Source organism: Phaethon aethereus, assembly GCF_964289735.1.
Source record: "Phaethon aethereus genome assembly, chromosome: 3".
NCBI classification, from domain to species: domain Eukaryota; kingdom Metazoa; phylum Chordata; class Aves; order Phaethontiformes; family Phaethontidae; genus Phaethon; species Phaethon aethereus.
In genome coordinates, this window is record NC_138576.1 from 28,672,951 (window position 1) to 28,697,750 (window position 24,800).

Consider the following 24,800-nt stretch of genomic DNA (forward strand, 5'->3'; position numbering starts at 1 on the left):
TCCTGAAACAGAATCATCTTCTTGCGTGCCATTTGTTCATCCAGAGTCTTCTGATGGAGTTCATCCTGTAATTTTTTTAATTTACAACTTAGCTCTTGTATATGAGTTTGCTGTAGCTGTATCTTCTGCTCATTCACTCTCTTTTCCATAGTTAAAGCATTCATTTGGGCATTTAGATTTTTAACTTCCCGGTTAGTGGTTAGGGTAGAAGCACTTTGTTTATCACATTTTTGTTTATATTCACTAGCCAAGTCTTTTGTTTTTGCTAAATCAGCTTCTAGGCTTTTGATTTTACATATGAATTCTTGCTCAATTATTGTTTGCTTGTGCAATTGTTCATTTGTTGTACGCAGTTGCTCTTTGAAACCATCTGCTAGGGCTTTTAATGCATCGTTTTTCCTCTGAATACTTTGTTTTTCCAAAGTCATCTTCTCCGACTCAGACTCAATTTGCTTCATCAAAAGTTTTGTTTCAGTATTCCATTTATTAAGGTCCTCTATCTTTCGTTTCAATGTTTCTGACATCTGATTACTTCTGGCTAATTCATTCTTCAGCATCTGAATTTCCTGCTGGTTTTCTTTCTCCAGGTTTGCTTTTTGAAGCAACTGTTCTTGGATTTTCCTACATTGATCTTGAAGACTATTTGCTTCTCCTTTGCATGACTGTGTTCTGTGTTCAGCTGCCTGCTTCTCTTTTTGAAGAGAACTGATTTGTGAATTTAAATGTTTGATAGTGATTTCAGTTTTTGTCTGTGATCTAGTTAATTCCTCCACTTCTCTTTTTAGCTGTGTCTTCTCTTGCTGAACAGATTTCAGCTCCTCCTGATAGTTCATCTTAATTTTCTTAAGATCCATAGCTTCTTGCATCACCTCTTCAGCTTTACCTGTGGTTCTATGTAGCTGCTTGTCCAGTTCTTTCAACTGTTGCAAATATCCCTGCTCTACTTGGTCTTTTTCCTCCAACTTAATTTTTAGGCATTTAAGTTCACTATTGACTTTATCTAGTTTTTCTTTTAATAAACGAGACTTTTCTTCTGTTGATGATTTCTGAAGCTCAGTTTCAGTCAGTTCATATTTCAGGTCTTTAATAGTTTTATCAGCTTTTTTGTTAGCAAGGGTTAGCTCATATATCTTCTGTTTAAGCTCTTCTACTTTTTTGGCTTCTTGTTTCTTCTGCAAACTTGTAATTTCAGAATCTGTCCTACACTGGCTGCCTTGCCTAGCCGTGAAAGCTGGCAGGGAAGTTTCTCTAGTTACAGAGTACCTGCCTTCAACAACCTTCCTCCTGGCTTCAGTTTTCTCTTTTTCTTGCACCTTTATCTCTGATAGATTCCCTTTAAATTCAAGATCTTGTTCCATTTGCTTTATCAGTTTCATAAGTTTCTCCTCTCCTTCTGTTTTTTTCTTCAGCTCCTGCATTAAGGTTTTTTTTTGTTGCTCTAAATCATGAAGATTAGTATCTTTTCTTCTTAGGTGCTCTTCAAGGTTTCTTCTGGTAAAAGTGCTTTCTTCTATTTGATTTCGAAAAGCACGGAGGTTTTCTTCCAGTACACTTCTTTGAGTCTCTGCCTGAAAAATGAGCTGCTTTACACACTCCAACTCCTGCTCTGCATCTGCTTTCTCTTTCTCAATGCTCTCTAGATCTATACGACACTGCTTTGCCTCTTGCTCAGCCTTGGTCTTCTGAAGACAGATCTCCTCCATGTCCTTCTGCTGCTTCTTCCGCTCTTTTTCTGCAGCTTCCCTCACTTTCGGGAGCTCCTGTTCCACTTGGAATTTCTGTTTCTTCATATCCTCCAACATCTCCTCAAGTGTTTTTACCTTTCCCATGAGTTTTCTGTTCTCATCAATTGTGCTATTTTGCTGTGCCATTAGATCTGAATATGCCTCACGCACTGATGCTTCCTTATCCTTTAAAATCTGTAAAAGAACAAGATGAGTTGGAATGTACTTTTTGTAATAGAGCATATGAAACATGTTAGGCTCTGAAAAGCAGAATGGAAAATACTTACTCATATATATATGGTACATCCAGAAAGTAGGACGAGCAGTTCCCACCACCATAACCTTCTCTTGATACAGTAAGCTTCAGGAAGTTACCATTAGCCAAATATGAAACCCTTCATAAAGACATCCACAAAGCGAAGAAGTCTTAAAGCCTCTCAGCGGTAAGCACCATCAAACAGCTCGCATAAGCTTTTTCTCCAAACAAATAGGTAGAGCAAACAGTGAGCCAAACACTACATGCAAGAATTCCCAAGAAGAAAGTGGCCTACCATTTCTGGATCAGTTCAGTAGGAACTGGAAGAAGGACTTTATGCTTGCAAGCACAAATAACACATAAGAAGTTTGGAAATCCCCCACCAAGAAAAGAAACAGTATCTAGAGCTAGAGCCAAGATGCATCATCCCCTATAAAGAGAAGTACCTAAACCCCAGTACACCCATGCTCTGTAGTGTGCTCCACAGTCCCAGTGCGTCCACTGGCTCAGCTGGGGGACTGGTAGGAGCACAGCTCCTCTGCAGTGTAGACACAGAGATATAACCATGGTAATCAGGAAAATCCTAGTGAAAGCCAGTCAGCTAGTAGCCTCCGTACGTTGGCAGATCAAGGGAAACTCTTATAAGCAAGATGTATATTCACCAGTAATAATATGGTTGAAATCATACATACCTTGTCTTCATTAGCACTATTATGGCGTTAGTTACCAAACGTGAGCTAACATGAGGTAAGAACACACTTATATTTCTATGATCATACAAACATGGCATAAGGGGTAATTATAGCAACATTTCCAAATAAACAAAATGTTGGTTTAGTTCAAATTTACCAGTTACTTGATCTTTCATATCATATATGAAACTTATTTCCTAAAAGGCTAATGCAAAGGCAGCTTCTTCAGTTCCTCTCCGTGTTTCCCCTGTGTCACAATTTTGTACAGACCCCAATGGATACAAAACATTTGAATTGGTTTCTTATCAGATCTCCTTTTATGCTCCCATTCACACAAAATCTAATGTATTATGCTTGAAAAACTAAAAATACAGATACAGTCACAAACTATATCTTGTTAGCTTTCATTATTTCTAATCAACATGACTGAGCATCAGCTGGGTGGAGAAAAGAATGGCAATTAAATAGTAATAAAAAATAAACATAAATTTAAAAGAACTTAAAAGCATCTCAAAATGCACAGTAATTAATATATCATTAGCATATTCATTGTTCAAATTATGTTCAATCAACTTTAAATCACTTGACCCTGACACATTTTTAGGTTGAAGTCTTTAGATTGGTTTAGAATCATTCTTAAATTAACTGTTTCATTTGCACTACATAAAAACTCTGGTACCTCAGTAATAGTTGTGCTCCTTTTCTCTTCATTATGATTGTATCTTTTTTTTTCCTTTTCCTTTTTTCCAAGTGAGGCTTTTTTCCCTGTTTTTTCACAGAATGTTTTCTGTAGTTCAGCGTTTTTTCCAGGTACCTTTGTGCTATGACCCATATCTCTACTGTCCATTTCTGCAACTAGCAATAAATCTTTACATTTCTGACCCTGTTCTAACTTGTCTTCTCCACTCTGCTTCTCACAGCTTAAATTTATGTGGTCCAAACCACAAATTTTACCCTGTGATATTTTCTTCTCACTTACTTTCTCATCATGACTCAAAAGCTTTTTTGCTAATCCATGTTCTAATAATGGAAAATAATCCTCTCCTCCAGAAATAAATTCTGACAGGATTATATTTGCATTTAAATCACCAGCATTTTCTAGCAATTCTGTACCTAAACTTGGATCACTCTGCACTGGTGACAGTTCAAAACCTAACGGGTAAGATTCAGAGACTTTTGCTGCATACCGATTCTCTGAAATATTTCCTGAAGAAACCGACAAAATTTCTTGTGTTGTACTCTTGGCTTCATTTAGATTTAAATCTGATTTTTCTAGGATTTCATTTTCTGCTATGAAGTAACTTTTATCCAGAGATGCCCTGTGCAGTTTGTTTGTATCCCTTTCAACACTACCAGAAATGCCTGGATTGCTCACAAGTTGCAAATTTAACTTTTTTTTTTCACTTCCATTGTGTCCTGTCAGCTCTCTGAAAGAGGATGCAACTTTCTCTAAAGGTATGGCATCCCTTACACCTGAGAGAGAGTCACTTTTTTTACCACACACTTGAAACTCTCTGTCTTCAGACCTTAAAGTATTATGGCTATTACTTTCTGTAAGCCAATGTTCTTTATGCTGACGTTCAAAATGAGTCCTTGGTGAAAAATGTTGCTGCTTGTAAGGGCTGATATCCAAGGCATGCTTTCCAGTTTTTGGTGTAACTTCATCTTTCTTCATTGTTAGCTCAGAATTAATTCCCGATTGCATCTCACATTCTTCCTGTGTTGGAACATCACTCTCTGCCTTTCTTGAACTGTTTTTTCCTGAGATTTTGTGTATCATTTCCACTTCAGGCAACTTCTTTGATACTCCATCTGTTTTCTGTCTCTCTCCATTAACAATTCGCTCATTTAACATTTCACCAGGATCATTATTCACACTCACACAGATCTCAGCTGAAATAAAACAATCTTTTCTACTGTTTGCTTCTTCTTTACTTTGATTACCAAAACCCATTAAATTATCTTGCTCTGTATGTAGCTTGTTTTTTGTGTTGCCACTAATACTACTTTCTTGATCACTGAAATTTAAAAATTGCTTTAATGTTCTATCACTTTTGGTTTTATCATATCTGCCTACATCTAATTTTCTTCTGTCAGTTTCCAATTTATTTTCTGTGTGTTTAGGCTTACTGGCAGAGTTGTCTTTTTGCAAATATTCCACATCCATCATGCTTTCATTAGGTGTGTTTTCCTCTCTGAATTCAACAGCTTCATTACATCCCAAATGTTGAAAGACTTCAGCTGACTTCACAGGTTGCTGGAGTTCACCCTCCTCTGGTAAGTTCTGAGCATGACAGCACATGGATTAAACTGACATATAATGGAAAATAATTTTTTTTCCTTATTCTGTGCATTCTTAGTGGCATTACTGAGAGTTAGGAAGAAAGACTGGCATGTAAGAAAATCTTGGAACAATCACAGATGTCATATGTCTGATCCCAGAAGAAAAAAAAGTATCATTCCTTCTTTGAAAAGGATTATTCATTTTCTGATTTGCTACACTGATTACAAAGAAAAAACCCATCAAATCACTTTGAGACTAGAAACCTACAACGATATCAAAGATTGAGAAGGCTGACGGAAGGTGGAGGAAGATGGAAGACTGCGGGTGTTTGACTTCCAAAAAAGCAGTCCTGGAGATCCAAAAGAGTTTAAAACATTTCATTTGCTCTTGAAGAACATGAAGCCTATCAGCATTCACAGATTTCTTAATCCTTGTTTCAATTCTTGTTCTTTGTTTCACTTTTTATCCTTGATACCATTAGCATTATCGGTCATACTAAATCCTCAGTTATAACAGTTACTTATAAGCTAACATTATCTATTTCCACCCGTATGCTCCACGACTTCATGATGCACAAAGATACATGCTGTTAGTGTTACAGTTTACCCAGAGGTATTCAATAGCAAGAAAAGCCAATAAAGATAAAGCCAGCACCAGAATTATGCAACAGTTGTTTAGAACTCTGTTTTTTCTGTAATAATAACCCTTATGAGAGCGTTCTCCAATTTTATGTAATTTATATAGGACTACCTTTAATATGGGCAAAATTCATTATAGGACTGCATTTCATATGGGCTTTATTTTTGAGATATGCACTGCATAGATTATATTAAAACACTGTAGTCCTTAAAGAATGACTATATAATCTCTTTCAGAGACAAACATTTCCAGAGAAAGTGAAGAATTTAGAAGTATTTTTTTCTCAATTATTTGGAAGGTTGATTCTGCAGCAAGCATGTATTTCGAGTAATTTGTCTGCTCATTTTCAGTAACCTGTTAATAAGATTCAATGCTAAGCATAAATAAAATGCTGTTTGACCCCAGGGAATCAATACAGTAGAAAGGTAGAAGGAAAAAAAATTATCTAAACATGTCAAAGAAACTTAATCATTAAGAGGGCATCCCATCTCCCTTATGTGTTAACGGCCAGAATGCATACTATGGAATATATCAGGACTACACAGGACATCAACGGTGTGCACACACTAAGTTTGACTTCATCTTAATGTCTGCATTTATCCGAAAGATCAAGCCCTAAAATATCAGAGTATTAAAATGTACTGTATGTAACTACATCTGCATCAGAATTCAGTGCGTCATACAATCCTTCTAGCTGGAAGAACTAGTAAAATGTATGGATGGTATATGGTTTTGCTTATCTGACAATAGTGTAATTTAATACTCCTACATTACTGTATAAAGTGCAGTATATACGGAATTTTAGTCTTTCGTATCTGCTGCTAACTTTGTGAATAATTCCAACAGGTATATTGTTCTTTGTTTTCCTAGCTGTTCTTTTTGCTTGGTTGGCTGCCAGGGTATGACCTACCTCTTCCTCCTCCAGTCTTTTCAAAGAGTCACCTGCAAACTTAATGTATTGGGTCATCAAGGTCACTAAGGCAGTATAACGAGTCCGTAAATCCATGAACTGAAGAGAAATAAAAGGGGAGGTTGGGGGAGAGAGAGAGGGAAGCACTCCCATTAACCCACAAAGAAGTGTTAAACACTACTGTAGAACCTATGAAGATTTTTATTCCAAAATTCTGATTGTGGACTCCAAAGTCCCAATTTTGATTCCGAAGTTGAATGCCATCAGCAGGGTGCACTTGCACAAATAAATCCTAAGTATCTATGAGGAGATCCATAAGGAGAAGAAACAGAAGCCAATGTTTTGACTTCACAGTCACTTGATTCTTCCCCCCTCTAAGAACAGTTTATAAGTGGGATTATATAGTGGCAACTATTCCTCTCTCTAACAGTTAGCAGGGAGACAGATTTCTCTTTCCCACCCAAATGAGGCTGATTTGCCTTGGAATCTGTCCAAGTGTTCAGATCTGGTATGTTTTACCACAGTAAAGATGAAAGCTCCCCCTGTTTTCTGTGATCAAGAGCCAGACCAGAGGTAGTTCTAAACAGTTTTACTGAGGTACGTTTCTCATATAGTTTTTTTATAACTTGGGGGACTTCTGTTCATCAACAGCAATATACCATCTCGTTATCTAAATACTGCATAATGACCAATATTTATCACATCATGTATCTATAGAGACAAAAATAATCTTGCTTGATTGCCCTATTTCATCATAAATCCTGTTCTTGTGTTTACTCTGTTTTAAGCAAAGACTCAAAAAAAAATGTTTTGCTGTCATAAGAAATCTATTTACCTCTTGAATAATGAAGTCTGATGAGCTCTGGATTCTTCGGCGTTTCACTGGAGATTTTTGTTGGGAGTCAACCATAGCTCTGTAGGTCATAGTCTGCAACTCATAGTCCTGTAAAAGGAGAAAATACACAAAAAAGATTGGAATTCCACATGACACTGACACTAAAAAAAAAAAGGATTCTAAGTGTAACGTTATTTATTACCTTCACAGCAGCTGAGTATTGTTCTGAATACTTCTGGCATTCATCTATTTTGCTTTGTTTCATTTCAATCTCAGAAACCAGCATCTGTAAAATATGAATCTATATCTTCATCTTAAAAAGTTATTTTTATTACTATTATTATTAGCATTTCTACTCTATCTAGCATTATGAAATATATATAATATGCTCATTTCCATGTGTGTACAAGTAATTACATGCTCAAGCTTATGTTCTGGGCCTTGTAAAGCTCACAGTACAGAAGTACTGAAAAAAACCCAGCAGGTTTAATAGCTGGAATCAGGAATATACCATTTTGTGCATCTAATTTGTTATTCTGTCTCTTATTTAAGCTGCATTTCCTTCTTACAGGAGACAGTTGTTGAGTTTAGCTCTGCTTCCATGAAAATATTCCTATGTTCACAAACCAAGAGCAGTACTGAATAAAAACTGATGTGATACGGAGAGTCCAGAGTTTCAGGCACTCTCTAAGGTTTTGCTCTTCTTGCACATTTGAGGACCAAAACAATCTGGTCTATAAAATGGCAATAATCAGTGAGTGACATGTTCATGATGTTTATAAACATAAAACCATAAAAACTGGTGATGACTTGGAATTTTACAGTAAGGGCTGAAGGATATAAGCATCTCGTATCAAGACATAGGACTGACATCACTGGGTTAAACTGATACTTTAATTCTTCAGTCATTACAGCAGTGATTTCCTACAATGAGATCCCTTTCATACCTTATGTTGGTTCAGCTGTTTAGCCAATGCTTTGCTATTTTCAGGATGGATTTCTTGAATCTTTCTCTGAGTATCTTCCACTTGTTGAATCCAAGTGTCCAAAGAATTGTAAGTGTCTTTGTAATACTTCAGAGATTTATTAATACCTTCTAAGTCACGCAACCTGATTTTATTTTAGAAGATAAACCAAAGGGGAAAAGATGAATATTAAAGATAAAAAGTACAACACTAAGGCAAATATAGCTTCAAAGGCTTTGGATACATTAGCTCTGCTATAGCTCACACTATAAACATACTAAAATAACACTAACTAAACAGTAAATTAACTTTTCAAACACCAAGATTCCCAGCTTGATGAAGCCTTTTCATTAGTCATAAATGACACCCAGGAGAGATCCTACTACAGAAGAAACTCTGCAGACATCCCTCATTAGTGAGCGAAACTGCTTGAACCTCCAGGAGCACAGGAAATCCCAAGGAAGAAGGAGGGCTCTGCAAACAGCAATTAATTCTGTTATAAGAAGTGAGAGCATTTCAAATGTGACCTATATGAATCAAGGTGTGTGCTGTGTTTTGCTGGAATTAAGTAGTGGTTCATCATACTCTCTGTGCCTCCTACAAAACAACAGGAGCTACACTAAAATTAAAGCCTTTAAGATGTGCGAAAGCAATTGATCCTGTAAGTTCATTTTTAAATCATATTTTTGACCTGAGAGTGCTGTGTATTTCTTGAAACTGTTTTTACTTTCATGATCCTTATACTGTTACTTCAAAGTTTGACTTGGAATGAATGCTTTGAATCACTCTAGTGTTGCCCTCAAGATGCCAAAAGAAGACTGAAAAAGAGCAAGCACAGGAAACCGTATTGCTCAGGTTTCACACTTAAGCATGTTTTAAAGTTAATAACCATGAAAAAGAGAAAGGTTCATGATAACTGCAGCCAATATTTGTGCATACTTTTCGTATAATGATCATCAGTGCCAAGTTGTTAGGAAGCAACAGAGTGAACATTTGCAGACAGCATCTTGTTTACAGCTCCACACCGCAACTACCACAATCTGTGCTATTTACACTAGAAGCCACTATGTAATAACAGTCATTTTTCAGCATATTCTATTCAGGATACAGTCCTGTGAGGAGAGCATGTGGTTCATGCTTGCCCTCTGAGGAAATAAGGACGCTTCAGTACTCATGATAAACCTACTGTTTTATCATTTAAATTATGTCACGCTATCAAATGATGAAAAATCTGAGGTGAATTTGAAGTTAGCCATTCTGCAGTCAGCTTTAAATGAGTCAGCCCATCTTCATTTTAACTTCCAGCAACGTTAAAAAGAGACAACTAAATTAGTTAATTACAAGTGAGTAACTTCAGTACTGCACCTAAATGGATATTCACCCCTTAGAAAAGGGGGACAAAATGTGAAAGGTTGTTGTGTGAACTTTTACATCAACAGCACCATCTTTGATGCTTTTGTTAAGGTTACCTATAATGACAAACTAAAGTAGATTTTAAAGAAAATAAACCCAGGCTGTATAGCACAGACTTCCTTAGCTCGTCCATACTTTTTCCTTCAGTGTCTACAGTTCTGTTACATACAGGAATGTCATGTATGGACATCTCCTTTGGAATTACAGGTAGGGATGTTCTGCTATATCTGCAAATCTGTGTAGGCATGTGCATTTGAGGAACATCCTCCAATATCGTCATGACAGTTATACTGAAGGGCTGAATTTAGAGCAACTGGATGTTGAGGCAGCATGAAAACAGTTGTACACCAAAAGAAAATACTGGCACTTCACCAAAAGTTATTGCGGCAAAATTATCACAGAAGTCAATGGAAGCTAAGGGCTTCCAGACTTAGCACTTGAGTCATTAAAAGCAAATTAACATGAATCCAATCATAACTGATGAATCAGCTCATCAGTTCACCCTGTCAGAACTAATTATGTGGAGAAACAGATGGTATTTCCATAGGACAGCAAGCCATTTCTGCAGGCTTTTTTTGGAAAGATAGAAGACAATTTATCTTTACTGTGCCTCAATAAGTTGTAACTAAATAAAAATTGTATATCTTGTCAATGTTTTGGTGCTCAATAGTCACAGGCATTTCCTGTGGAAAAGTATGACAATGATTTCAACAGCACAGGAAAGGTAGGAGTCCTTGATCTTAACACATTTCACAAATAGTTCAGAAAACTCTTCTGACCTATTTTAACATTTCTTTCTGATTAATTTTCCTCAGAAACAAAAAAACAGCATAAAACATGAACAGATTATAATAAGAAGTTATACAAACCTATTTTCAATTTGAGAATGAATGTTTTGCCACCTCTCGGCTAACTGATCAACTTTTTCTTTATGCCAGTCAAAGTCAAGATCACGTTCCTTGTGCATTTTAAACATCTGATCACTGATCATCTTTGCCTTCTGCAGTTCATCCTCTAAGGCATGGAACACTTCTCTTTTCTCATCTACTTCAGATCTCCATTGCTAGTATGTGATAAATGATAAATTGTAAATAATTCCTAAATTATGACTCTATTTTATAAATGAGTACTTTACGAGAGTAAAATGTATAAAAGAATAAATGAAAAATGTTTAAATGAGTATTTTACTTCTGGTTGCTCAAACACTGGAATGGCACCAGAATGGGTCTGAAGCAACTGGTTAGTTATGAACTGCAAAATAATTCTAAGTAACAGCATTCCCCACAACACATACATCAAAACACAGGCAGCAAATTAACACACTTATAAACTACAGCTTTCAAGAAAATCATTAGGTAGATGCCAATAATTCTATCTAACAAAAAAGCGTTACTCATAATTTGCAATAGTAAAATGAGGTATATAGAGCACACAAAAAATGCTGAATTTGAATCTTATCCTTTTTCAAAGATATCTGCCAAACCTCCTAGGAAACCCTGATTAGTATACCATAGCAGAAGCAGGAACGTTATTGTGGCCACATTTATTTATGTTACCTTAAGCATATGTTACCTTAAGTATATGTTACCTTTTGAAGACACCAAAAAAAAAGTCTTACTGCAGCATTAACAAGTACCACTCTTGGAAGTTCAGATACTTCGAGGCATTTCCAGCAGGAATGCACATGCAAACTATCTGATTCCTAACGCTCCAAAGCTGTCATTTTTTTTCTGAGCTGTCAATCCTTATACAGGACTTTCCTCCAAATACACAAGCCAACTTTTGACACACATTATAGCAACATATAGCATAATCAAAACAGGTGTTATAAGACAAATCATTTTCCTATTTTTTTTTATTTGCTCATGAAAAGGCACCAGCCAACTCTTACCTTTAATGTACCCATCAGATTTTCTATATTGTTTTTGTCAGCCGTTACTGCCTCTTCTTCACATAACTTAGTTTCATAGAGTTTTACTAATGATTCTGCTCCTTGGGTGTTCTTCAGCACCAAATTTACAGTTTTTAATCTGAAAAACAGTTATTTCCTGTTAACTGAACCATCAATAACAACAATTTTCAACATACCTGTGTTTTTCCATCCTTTTCATGTCATGTGGTACCCCTTTATACAGTGTTAAAAATATGTTAACAACCTTTTCCTTGATCAGTATTATTCATACTAATATCTTTCTATTTAATTTATTTTTAAGAGAAAACTGTAAACTAAAACGCGTGATGGGAGATGGCCTATTACATACTTATCTATGTAAATGGAAGACATGGAATAAACTTGGTTCATGTTCTGAATAACAACATTGAGTTCCGAGCGCAGAGTAGGGACTGAAGGTGAACCAGCAGCTTGACAAAAAAACTCTTCACATTTATCTGTGATGACTCCCAAGTCATCCTTCAGTCGATCCAGTTCTTTCTTCAGCTTCTGTAAAATGAAAGGTGATTGACAGTACTTTTATGCTACATCAACCTCATGTATACTCTACAGATCTGCTCTCTTTTGCTTGTTTCATGTGGACACTGTTAAAAATTTTTAACAAGGAACTTATGTGTAAGAGGGAAACTAACAGAGTCGGCCATTTATTGGCGTCTTTTTTCTGACAAACACAATCTTATCTCTGATTCTTGTCTTTTAAAGGTGCGCCACAAACTTTTATGGCTACAATCAAAACATCTCAATTTATTTGGTTTAAAATAAAACTCTTTTCCTATGTAAAACAGCCTTTCTCAAAGGCCTACCTCTTGCTCGGAAATCCTAAAAACACTTTCATGTAGATCATCCCTTTCCATTGGGGTTCGGATCTGCCGTATTAACCGCTCCTCACAACTCTCCAGCTGAAGTCTGATATTTCTGACTTCAGAGATGTACAGATTGTAAATAGATTCTTCTTGCTCCTCTGTTGAAAGAAACAAGGCACATGTTAGCAAACAAAGCCATCACTATATTTCCACGATGTCTTCTTATGAAACACTTTATAAAGTCACCATTTTACAGGTCTTTTCATGACTGGCTGAAATCCCATCAGTTTCCATTGGCATTTTGGCTGTAAGGCAAATGTTAGGAACCCTTAAATTTTAGCTATTATTAGATAACCTCCTCACACATGAAAAATTAGCATACCTCTTTGACCATTCATCCCAGGCACAGGTACCACCCCTTACACAGACACTGCTAAACCCAGTGACTGATTCTTTCAGTCAGATGGTATCAGGCACAATACTACAGTAAACACTACAGCTTTTTTTTTAAAAATCACATCTTTCAGACACACAGGGCAACACACCTTTCCCTAAATATAGTGAACTATGCTAATGCAGTAATCAGCTTTGCATTACTGTATTTCTTTAAGTCATTAGTTACTTGACAGTAAATCAGAGCAGATATTTTAAGCTTTCTGTTCTTACTGTATTTAAAAACAGAGTTAAAGAGAGCAGTAACTACAGAGATTCTGTGGAGGCAGGAAAATATCTAGGACAATTTTCTTGCCTTAACAGCGTAGAAAAAGTTCTAATTCTGTTATAAGCTCAACAAAGTGATCAGGTTGCATTTCCAGCATTCAAAAGCAAGGAAGGCATTACTAAGCAGTGAGCTGCAGTGCACAGAATAAATTCTTAGGTGTAAATTTTTTTGTAGCAATCTGCATATTAAGTAAGACATCAATATTTTTACAGAGCTTAAAATATATAAAGTTAAAAAAAACTTAGAGCTTCTCTACAATGTAACTGTGCATATTGTTAAAATGATGAGTATCTGTTCAGAAGAACTGGGGCATTAACAGTATCAGTATGATAAAAGGCGTAGTGCACTAGAGCTTGTATTCAAAGACAAAAGTTTTATCAAGAACCACAGTCTCTCTCAAGAGGGCATCTTTCTAATTTTCTCAGCAAACTTTTACCTCTTTCTGCAGATTTCAGAAGCTCTTGATAGTATTGCTTGCAAACATTAACTTCCCTTTCCAGTTGTGCTGTATCAGAGCTTGTAAAGATTTTGGACTCCTGGCTATCTTCCACAAAATCATCAAAGCGGGACTGCAAATTGCTTAGAACCTGCTGATGTTCACCTGGCAGCATCGTCTTTATCTGCAACAGATTATAAATCCAAGGCACAGTCAGCAATGATGCACCACTCACACAGTTCCCTGCAACACTTTTTATCGAAAAGCAATATTGAGCAATTACGAAGATGGTAAAGTCAAAGAATCAAGGTTCTGGAAGCTTGCAGTGCCTGGGCTGGAGTTCACTTGACAGGTATCAGCATAATAGCTGATAGTTTACACTCACTATAAAATCCTTTTCCATCTTTAATGCCAGTAATGGGTTGTGTTAAGACAATCCTACATCAGACACCAGCTCTCCATCTAATGCCATGTAGCAACAAACAGGAAGCCAGCAAGAGTCATAGAAGTAGGGACACTTCAAGAATTACATCAGATTCCTTCTTTTCAACAGCAACAGTGGGAAATGAGGAGTGAAAACATTGTTTTGGGTATTGCAAGTATTATTGCAACAGTTTGTAGACAGATATACACGAATATTGTATAATAAACTACAATATTAAACAGTATTACACTATACATCTAACAATGTGTAGTTCAGTGATCTCACACACTGTTTTAGCTAGACAGAATAGTATTTTGATCAATATCACAATTTCATTTCTGACAAATTGATCCTAATTAGCTATTACACATTTCAAGTTACAGATGGGTATTGAGAATGAAAAAATGCATCACAGAGGAATGAGTGTTCAGCTGCCTCAGCTTGAAAGACTAAATGTCCCTTCACAGTTGTTCCGTTATTACTAAGAAGTTGCAGCCATAAGGAAATAATGGAGGTTTTCATGAAGATTAACATCAGCCTAATGAAGCAAAACTCCCCAGATATCTTCAACATAAATGCAGAAAAGGTAGACGCTTCCAGAACAAAATTCAGATTTAGTCACTGTTCAATTGCTTTTGAGAGATCCTGTTTCTCTGCTTGACAACAGGAGACTAGAGAGATAAGTGCAAAAAGGCTACAGGTAGTTTTCATAGTACAACCTCTCTGCTCCTTCCCCGAATCCATCTGTGTAAAGGCTGCTCAGATCAAGGCAAAACACCGCACAGTGGCAACCAGCGTGACCACTGCCGGCTATTCCCACAAGGAAGACGAGGATTGCTGCAAATTGCTGACTACTCAGTATTTCTGGGAAGTGTAGCCTATGGCTTCCCAGCAAATGGCTTAGAGGCCCATCCTAGACATAGCACATACCGAGGCAACATTGCCAGCTCGAACAGCTTCGATTTCATTTGTCAGGTAATGCCAGGACACTACACTCTTCATGTTTACATGTGACTCGTGCCAAAGGGCCAGAACATTCTGAAATTGCTGTTCAATCCTGCAACATAAAAAGACTCCAACTTTAGATCCAAGTAACACATGAAGAGGAAAAAAAAAAAGTTAGACGTTCTTTTAACCCAAGCTTCATATAAATTAATTCTCAAAGAAAATGGGTGGTTTTGTTTTGTCTGTACCTGTTGGCTGTATCTATTGCTTCTTTGTTTGGTGGAGGAACTGTGAAGCATACAGATGGAACCATGGCCTCATTACCACTCGGACTAATGACTTTCCATTTAGCACGATGGGAGTTGTTTGCTAATACACACTCATCATCTTTGTAAATAGTTATCTAGTATTAACAGAAAAGCAGAATAATTTAATGAGCTAAGCATTACAAAATACTTTTACAAAGCACTTCTGCAAATGGTGTCAACAAATAAGCAACAGAACAACAAAAACAACGTTTGACACAAGAATTTGCTCTTGTTTACTAGGGTGGAAGAAATTTAGAGCTTAGTGTTCTCCAGGAACATGGTAATTAATGAAACTTTAGCTGAATTCTCACGTCTGTAATTGATCTGAGGAAATTCAAGTTTCTAACCTCAATTTGTCTATAGTCACAGATGGCTTTAATTGGGATGGATGTTTTGAGTATACAGTCAGGGTTCCTTGGCTTCAGCTGAATTATTGCCTTTGCTCTCCCCACAAGGCCTGCTACTGTGCTTTTATACTGCAAGAGTTGCTCTTTTTCTTCCTAAAACAGTTAAGAAAAGAACACGTCAGAAAAGATGGCCAGAATACAATGCTGTTTCTTTGATCCTGTTAAGCTTTTCTTTTCCTGACTTACTTCACCGTGTTTCGTAGAAGTAATACATTTTACAAGAACAAAATATCTTTGTGAAGTCGCCGGTTTCCCACAACATCTGGTATTGTAAAGGTAAATTAATAAATAAAACTGTATTTTAAGGGTATGAAAAACAGTCAAGTGGATAGGTGGAATTATTTAATTATAAATTCTAAAAAACAAATCTTCTTTTTGTCTTCCTTCACTTCAAAGGAATAACTTTAACAGACCTATTTTATATCCAACTATAATCTACACATTCCTTGTTTAATTGTAACTCACATTAATAGGATCCTTGAATTCTTACCATAGACTCTTGGACAAGGTCTTCCAGCCTATGAAGGCTGCTTGATCTATCACAACTGTATTTTCGGTATATTGTATCTTTCAAATTCTTCAAATATTCCATGGCTTCTTTGGCATCACTGAAAAACTAGGATGAGATAAATACCTGGGTTATTCTTAAACAATCTAAAAAGTATACAAACAGCTACACTATGAAGTTTTCTTTAAGTACTGTCTTTTTAAAAATAATCTTTTCTAGTAGCTTGAAGTGATCACTGCACCACACAACACTATTCATGATCTCATGTCTAAATGTACTGTTCAAGAAGGCACACGTTGTAACACCAGTTATTCTTGCTACTATCTACATGCAAAATTAATTCATCAATTATGGTACCTTAGTTAATTACTGTTCCTGCAGTGGAAAAATTTTCTGATGTGATTCTCGCTTCTCTTGGAACTACAATTACTTTTGTGTATAAAGAACAGATAAAGCCTACAAACTGTTGCAATCTAGCTGCAAAATTCAGCAAGCACACTGGAGCAAACATTTTGTGCAGGAGGGTAAGCAAGCTGCCACACTTGGCAGTTCTGCGTGGGTATCTGCACCCCCAAACTAGGTCCTGCTTAAGCACGATTGGGAAGGGAAATGTCCCGTGATAACCCTCACCCCGTTCTGTCCCTGAAACCTCATTTCTCAAATACAGAATTCCCATTTCTTTCCCCTACCACTAGGAGCCCAAATCGCTCACTTTGTCTTCTCCAGCATCCATTTCCTAACTTTGGGCTCTCACCCTTCTCAGTCTGAAGGCACCTCATACCAGCATCACCCCCTTCCTCTTCAACCACCCAACCCAGAAGACACAAAGGACTAATCTGTATAATTTAAATATTAAAAAGAGTACATTTTTTTTAAACCAAAAACTCTTAACTCTTTGATCCTCATCCATATAACTGAGAAACCCTTAAATCTTCGATCCTCAAGCATGTAACTGAGTACTGCATCATTTGCTGAGTATGTAAATGGGTGATAATCAGAAAGGTGTTTCATTGGACATGTCTGCTGTCAGGGTGTTCTCTGTTCCATTTATTATTAATGCTGTACGTTCCATTTCTAATTGGGTAGTCCTGGAAAAAACACCTAGAGTATGCTCTCCCTTGGCCACCATTAACCACCATCCACTCTACATCATCTGCAAATGCGGTACTGATGGCAGTTGTGTATGGCAGGGAGAGAACATGGGTTCATTCTCAGTCTCTACTTGAGCTGCGGCACTCTGAAAAAACATCAGGCCAGGTTTTCATCTGCTGTGAACTGATTTAACTGTAGTGAAGACAATGCAGGTGTGGGAACACTGTGGGAGCATGGCTCATCATCTATTACTGCACATGACAAATGTCAATTCTGCAACTGTTGTGAGAGAGCAACTAGGACTTTCAGTGGAACTTTTTTACTTCAGTCCTACCTTAAAACATTTCACATTCTTACCTCAAAATATGCAGCATTTTCTCTCAAATGTTGTTCAACACAGTGACAGAGCTGAAGAATCCAGCTCCATTGTGTCTGCATTGCAGCTCTGTAGGCCTTTAAAGGAGACAGAGAGATTTTACAAACGGAAATGAAAATTAAAATGTGCACACATTTGCAGAATTTAAGAAACATAGAAGTAATGTAGCAAACACAAAAATCTAAACCTGATTTCTTCACTCAGGAAAAGCAAGCTGCAGCAAGGAAAATTCCAATTAGATGTGAGAAAAAGCCTGTCACTACAGCATAGTCAAACATTAGAAAACACGCCCAGAGAAGCTGTGAAATCGCCATCCTCGGGCACATTCAAAATTCAGCCAAACAAAGCCTTGACACTGCTTTAAGCAAGGGCTGGACTACATCTCCCGAGGCTCCCCCAGTCTAAGCTAGTCTATGATTCTGGGACTCTATTTACTCACTCAAAATAGCTGGATTCATCCTTGGATACAAATCAGATATTAAAGTAACAGAGAATGCACAATAAAAATAATTAATCAGGATTCGCTGCAATGTATAGTTTTCTGTAACAGCGGCACAGGAATTTAAAAGAACATAACCCTACTTGAACGATGCCTCCTACACCGTCTGCGTGGTGCTGCCACTGGAGGTGCACTGCACGAGTGTTCACCAGCAGAGGGTACTCTTGACTTTGTGAAACCAGCTGAAAGTCTCAATTTCTCAATTCCGTATGATTCTCAGGGAATTCAAAAGAGCTTTTCTATTGGCTTCAATGAATTTCAAACTGATGCATTAATGCATAAATTCTTCCATAGAAAAGGCATTTTTTTTCATTTTCAAATGTATCAATACAGCATTACTGCTGACATCATAAACTGTACAGTGATCTTCATTGCGATGGCCTGGTTTCATAATATCTTTAATATACTCATATATTAAGTATGTTACACTGATAACAACCCATTAAAACAGCATATGCTTTTAAAGAATAGAATTCCCCACATTACATAAAGAGTAATTTATTATTTAAAGTAAATGTCATGAGAAGGAAGGAAGGGAGGAGTTTTCTTCATGTTTCCAATTTATGCAACTATAAACACACTGAGCTCAAGAACTATAAAAATCCATCCTCTCCGACTTTTTTCATTCTTCTATAATTAAACAGCTTTTCATTGTTTCCATTTTTACCACCCACTTTCTGTATTTACTCTTTTCTTGAAGATCTACAGGGAAAAGCGTTTTACATTCTCCTTTGGAAACTTGTTATGACCCTGCAACAGCTACACTAAATTTTCTGTAAATCTACCTATAAAACAGAGCTCGATTCAAGCCTGCAGCAAATCACATCACCTGGTAAGATTTTTAACATCCAAACAAGTTTCATAATTCACTGACAAGTAAGTTATGAAACAAACCTGAACTATAATAAGAACCCACACACATAGTAAGTGACTAGACAGAAACGTCTTTCAATCCAACAGGAGAGAAACCACGTAAGGTTTCTGTGTCCCCAGTTTGCCAATGCAATTTGTATCAATAACTCTAGAAGCTGTGTGTGTGACCAGAAACATCTATACAGACCAACTCTGGAAATTTTCATTTTAGACTTCAGGGGGATTTTATTTAAGCAATCCAAGACGTAGCCATAACTTTACAGAAATGTTTTTACTTTTTGGAAACTGGAAGACAGATACAGCAGAGGCGCTGAAGAGGAAAAAAAAAAGTCCTCATTATTCAGAGTCTTGTTGTTTAATCTCCTATGACTTAGCACTTCTTTTCTCCCAAAATCTAAGGTCTAGTTTTTACTAACTTACCTCGATGGTTAGCCTGGCTGGGTGATTTTCAAGAAGCAATTGCTCAGCTACTTCTTGTACTGATTTAATAACTTCTTCTTTTTGATCAAGTTCTCTCATTAATTCCTTTTTTCCAGACAAAGAAAGATAGGAATGTTTTAAAAATCTCTTGAATTCTTAAAGTGCATTTAATTATTTCCTCCGCATTATATTAGCAATACATACGGCATGGTATTCCTTTTTTCTTGTTATATTGGGGTTTCTTTCGCTCCAGTCATATGCAACCTCTTCCTCTTCTTTTTCATTCAACCATATCAGCTCTCTAGTAGCACGAGACACAAAATTGTGAAGAGTATCTAGATGCCTTTCCTGATTTCTCGATGTGTTCTTTATGAAAAAGAAAAAAAAAAATTACAAAATCCAGAATTTAAAGCTTATCCCTTATCAAAGATGATGTACACTAACAAGCTGAACATCGAAGAGGTATGACAAACTTACCAAGAGTTTTGAATACTGACTCTCCAGTTTGTGCAATTTTTCCGCATAACTGAGTTTAAGAGGGGCAGTCATTTGGATCTGTATTTGGTACATGAGGTCAAAAGACAAGAAAAAGGTTAGATATGTTAAACCATTAGATCCCCTGATTTCACCATACATCATCTAGAGATCAGAAATAAAAGTAAGACTGTGAAACCCAAACACAGTTCTAAAATTCAACATTAGTTTATGGGGCACCCAGTGAGAAAGTATCGAAAGAAATAAAGAATATGGTGCTGTACCTCACTGATTTTAGCTTCTTTAAGGCTGGATTCAAATTCCTCAATGGCTTTGTGGACATTTTTGTGATTTTCTAAATGGCTTTCAACACTTGGCAAATCTGAACCCCATTCTGCTCGATCAAGTTGCACCTTACAAACAAGAAGGAAAAATTAGCCACAGTCTACAAGGAGTAAACATAATAATTAGAAGCAGACTGTTTCCATAAAGATTGCTACCTGCATTTCTTCCACCCAGCTCAATAGGTCCTGGACAAATTTCATGTTCACCTCTTCTTCTGTTAAATTCTGATCCACAAAAGCTGATTTCATCAGAGGTTTTCTGATTTGCATCAGTTTGAGTGTTTGCAGAGTCCCACCATCTACTCCTGTCACATAGCTTTGAATTAACCGTGGTGGGATGCCTGGTGTGTAAGCGGGAGTGATGGTTGGTGTCAGTCTGGAAGTAAGACCTGATGAAAGGCCAGATGTCAAGCTGGAAGAAGTCAAAGTAGGTGTTAAACCATGGGTCATTGCAGCATTTAATTCAGGGGTTAGGTTTGTTGTAAATCCTGAGTTTAAGCTTTCGGTTATTCCTGATATCATCAGCTTTGTCTGTTCTGTTGTCAGTGCATGCCCCTTGTTGTACACAGAAGAACATTCAGTCCGTATGGCCATCAGTTCATCACGAAGTTTTGCGACTCTATTAAAATAAAATAAAATAAATGAATAATGTCAATGAATGCTTATGATTAAGGTTTATCATGCTGAACTGAATAGCAATATGAATTCACATGACCTCTTACACTTTCGTTGTACTTAACTATGTATAAATAAGCATTTATATCAGAAAGTATAGGGTATGTCAGCTTATACTTCTACAGATAATAGATGCAGAAATCAGGCAATGACTAGAAAAAAACAGCATGGTACGGGCACTAGCATGCACCATACACAATTCCAGGGAACAATCAGCAAAGCAGAAATCTTACAAGATACTACATGTTGCAGTAGATCAAACACTTGCAGTTCACTGCCAAGAGGCTGTTATGTGCTTGATTTCACCCCATCTAGAACAAACCCTGAAAAACTTTAGAGCCTCGTCTTCATAAAATTGAATTACGCTGTTTAAATGCATCTTTCTGCCAAGACTGTAACACGCTGCCACATATAAGCTAATGTTATCCCACTTATTACCTGTTAAGATATCTACAGCTATCAGCAGAAATCTCGCCTCCATTTTTAGAATCAATGTTAGTGAATTCTTAGAGCATTATAGGTGCAATAAAAGAAGCTAACATCTTAACACTCAGATATCTAGCAAACATTAAACATTTAAGTCATGTTATGGTGAATGACTTAATTTTATCAAACGAGTACAAACAGCTCCTCTTGTCTTCAAAAATGTTTGTGGGCAATGTACCCACCAGAACACCTGATAATCTTTATTTGTGTGCCCAGTGACAGATTGAGAAGTTTATCAATAGACAGAAAGATTTGAAAATGTTGTCCATAACGAGTATCCATATTTGACACATTTTTTTATTCATATAAATACATTGTAAAGTACCTTTGCACAAGCTGGTCTGCCTGATAGTATTTTCCATCAATAAGAATTTGGGCATCAATCACTTGCTGGCGGAGAAGGTTCTCAGATTCAAGAAGATACCCAGCTATCTCTGCTTCATGTTGGAACTGGAGCCCTGACTCTAATCGCTTGGTGTCCTAAATAAATAAGAGAAAGCCATTAAGCCCTGCAGCTAAACCAAAGAGAAATAAGCTGTAAGAAATCCTACTTTTTTTGCAAAAACTTCTTCCAATCTTGAAACAGTTGTGAAGCATTTTATCTAACTACTGGCAGAAAAAATCTACCAGAACTCACTCTAAGCAATTTTGGTATTTTCTTGTAGAAATGCTAAATTAAAAATAACACCACATGACAATAAAAGTAGTGGCTATTAAGCATGCATTCAAGTTACCCTAAAGGTTTATTTTTTTTAAGTAGCCATTCCACTGCACTAAGTTCATGAACACAGCCAAGTAAAATCACCAACTTACAGACTGCAGAGCATTCCGGGCAAGTATTAGTTTGTCCTCACAGCTCCGGCTGTCCCGCTGAATTCTGTTTGCAATCTGCTGCAGCATTTCCAACCTAGGTGATGTCAGAGCATTTCAGAAAAATAAGTAAGTATTAATGTTATTTATATTTACTATACATGTTGCATGACTTTAAAAACAAACAAAGAGCATCTAACACAAAGCAGAAATATATATGTCAAGTTACCTGTTTCCTTCTAAGGTGCCATTACCAAAGCTTATACAAGATTTAATCAGTGTGGGACCACAATTAACAGAAAGGAAATTCTCGTTAGAGTCAACACTGGTTCGAGCGCTAGTACTATTGCTAAACAGTGAATCACTGCTATGATAGCTATAACTACTGCTATTCATTTTTACATCCAGAGGACGGTCCTTCTGGCTGTTTACATTTGCTGAAAAATGAAAAGATAAAACTCCTACAAAATGTACAGCTTCTAGGGATGAAATTTCACTACTGGCTTTTGAAACACCTAGCACTCCTCCTTTAAATAGGCTTCAGTACGCATATTCAAAACCCAGCAATTAATATTCTGCCAGCTCTTCAAAGGATTTTACCTGGGGCTATGTACGCTACCTTGCTTTTGGCTTCCCTACCTTGCATTAAAGTTTTGCAAGTACAGACTAGGCAGCAACATTAGGGCGTCTCTAGGAAACAGACACGCCAAATATTTTATTTAAGTGTCACTAAATGTCTATAAGCCAAATAAGAACTTAAAGAAGTCTTTGCAGTGTTTCTCAGACTCTTCAATGAGAAGTTTCAAAAAGGAGTGAAGTGAGAACTCCACGCTCCACCGTACAGCACGAAGCCCCTCCAGCTTTGGCTGACTCCTTTTCCTTCAAATGGAACTGCACAATAAAACTGGGGGAATATCACAATTAATCAGCTCATAACATAATATAATTTGAGACACCTGTACACCGTCCAACCCACCATCATTACTCCACTGTCCAACTATGCGTGTTTACCAACTGCCCTGTCCCCCAGATCTGTCCTCTTGCAAATTCCCCTTCAACTTCTTCCACATTCAGAGCTAACTGCTTCTTGCTGTTTTGACCACAAAACAAATAAGAAAAATCTGATCACTGCCCTTAAGTTTATGTTTTAACTCAGAACTGGGGTTAAGAGTGATTTTTTCAGTATCTCACCCCCTGCTTTTAGGGCCTCCTGAATAACCACACCGACAACCATAAGATGACTGTGTTTACGCAGAAGAGCTCAGCAAAGGCATAGACACACCCCTGCAGTAATGCCAAAGTCTGCTAGTTTTGCAAACTAGAGCTCACTTTGGCACTCTCCTCACTGACATCATACTAATTTTGATCTCATACACCAATCTGGCCACACATGGTCTATCCATGTTGATACTTTCAGATTTATTCACCAGACCTGCAGGCAAAGTTTGCCAAATTTCAACATTAGCTGAGGTCACGACTTTGCCACAAAAAAATCCCAACCCAGGAGCTGTATCAACACCTCATATTAGTGAGATTCACTAGTAGCCCATACAAGAAACATGGGTCAAGATCTTGTGTCCAGGTCAACTGACAATTTTAACTCGATCTCTAAGCCAGAATCAGTTGGTCAACTATTCTCCCTCATTTTACAGTGACCACCACAGGTAGTGACCGTCACCATATGATCTGTCACTTTAAGTGTGTTTACCAATCCTGAAATATGGGAAAGAGTTTATGTTTATTTACCTGTGCTCAGTCCATCTGAATAAAAAAGAAATAAACTAACGTAATTTATACACATTCTCCATAAAGATTATCCAGCTTTCTACGAGTATGAATAGAATTCCTTTTGGTGAGGGCAGGCACTATCTTTGCTTTTGGCAGGTCCGGGCAGATGACCCTACAAGATCTAGCAGGCTGTATTTCTTACGCTGTTTTCCAGTGTTCTGTTCTGCACGGTGGGGAACATTTTGCATTCCTCTATAGGTACTTCTTTAGCAGCAGGTTGCTGTGAATCAACACCTCCCATTGAATCTGTCATTTCAGTCATACTCTTGTTTTTATAAGCATGACACATACTTAACCAACTCTTACTGTCTTTGGGATCTTCTCTGACTAAAATCTGTCTTTCTGAGGACTTCCTACACAATGGTCTGGATGCTTTCGCACCTAATTTCAGGTACCTAAATCAGAGAGAATTATCACCCTATTGTCACCAGAAAGTCTGTGCCAGGAGTCTCTAGAAAGTGATTCAGAACTTAGGTGTCTCCTTTGGATGCTTGAAGTTAAGCAGAATGAATTCAGACCCAGGCGTTTCCACCTACTGGCAGGTAGAAGCCCAAAGAATCATTAGAGTTAAATAAAAGGGTTTTTTAGGTTAATGAATGGATAGCATCTATGCCTGCCACAGATCTCAAAAGAGGTACTATGAAAAAGCAGAAATGCTTTAAGATTTTAAATCATCAAGATTTTAAACATCCTCAGTATGTTATTAGCAATGTACAAAACTGTGTCACACATTCTACTACCA

The 24,800-nt window shown here is 37.1% G+C and overlaps 1 protein-coding gene across 1 annotated transcript in view; it reads right to left on the bottom strand.

The window, feature by feature from the left end:
- DST (dystonin) overlaps positions 1–24,800 on the bottom strand; it is a gene marked incomplete at its 3' end in the record, with an annotated part of 320,121 nt that overhangs the window by 126,848 nt on the left and 168,473 nt on the right. Inside the window, exons 15-35 of the mRNA XM_081998014.1 lie at positions 22,274–22,367; positions 21,786–21,940; positions 20,456–20,918; positions 20,240–20,368; positions 19,959–20,036; positions 19,686–19,847; positions 19,482–19,586; positions 17,671–17,766; positions 16,204–16,329; positions 15,654–15,806; positions 15,247–15,401; positions 14,984–15,110; positions 13,630–13,813; positions 12,473–12,630; positions 11,980–12,158; positions 11,610–11,748; positions 10,588–10,781; positions 8,288–8,450; positions 7,543–7,626; positions 7,341–7,448; positions 6,506–6,604 (exon numbers count right to left, since the gene is read on the bottom strand). Coding sequence (XP_081854140.1) covers positions 6,506–6,604; positions 7,341–7,448; positions 7,543–7,626; positions 8,288–8,450; positions 10,588–10,781; positions 11,610–11,748; positions 11,980–12,158; positions 12,473–12,630; positions 13,630–13,813; positions 14,984–15,110; positions 15,247–15,401; positions 15,654–15,806; positions 16,204–16,329; positions 17,671–17,766; positions 19,482–19,586; positions 19,686–19,847; positions 19,959–20,036; positions 20,240–20,368; positions 20,456–20,918; positions 21,786–21,940; positions 22,274–22,367 — 3,151 coding nt within the window. The remainder of the gene's footprint in view (positions 1–6,505; positions 6,605–7,340; positions 7,449–7,542; positions 7,627–8,287; positions 8,451–10,587; positions 10,782–11,609; positions 11,749–11,979; positions 12,159–12,472; positions 12,631–13,629; positions 13,814–14,983; positions 15,111–15,246; positions 15,402–15,653; positions 15,807–16,203; positions 16,330–17,670; positions 17,767–19,481; positions 19,587–19,685; positions 19,848–19,958; positions 20,037–20,239; positions 20,369–20,455; positions 20,919–21,785; positions 21,941–22,273; positions 22,368–24,800) is intronic.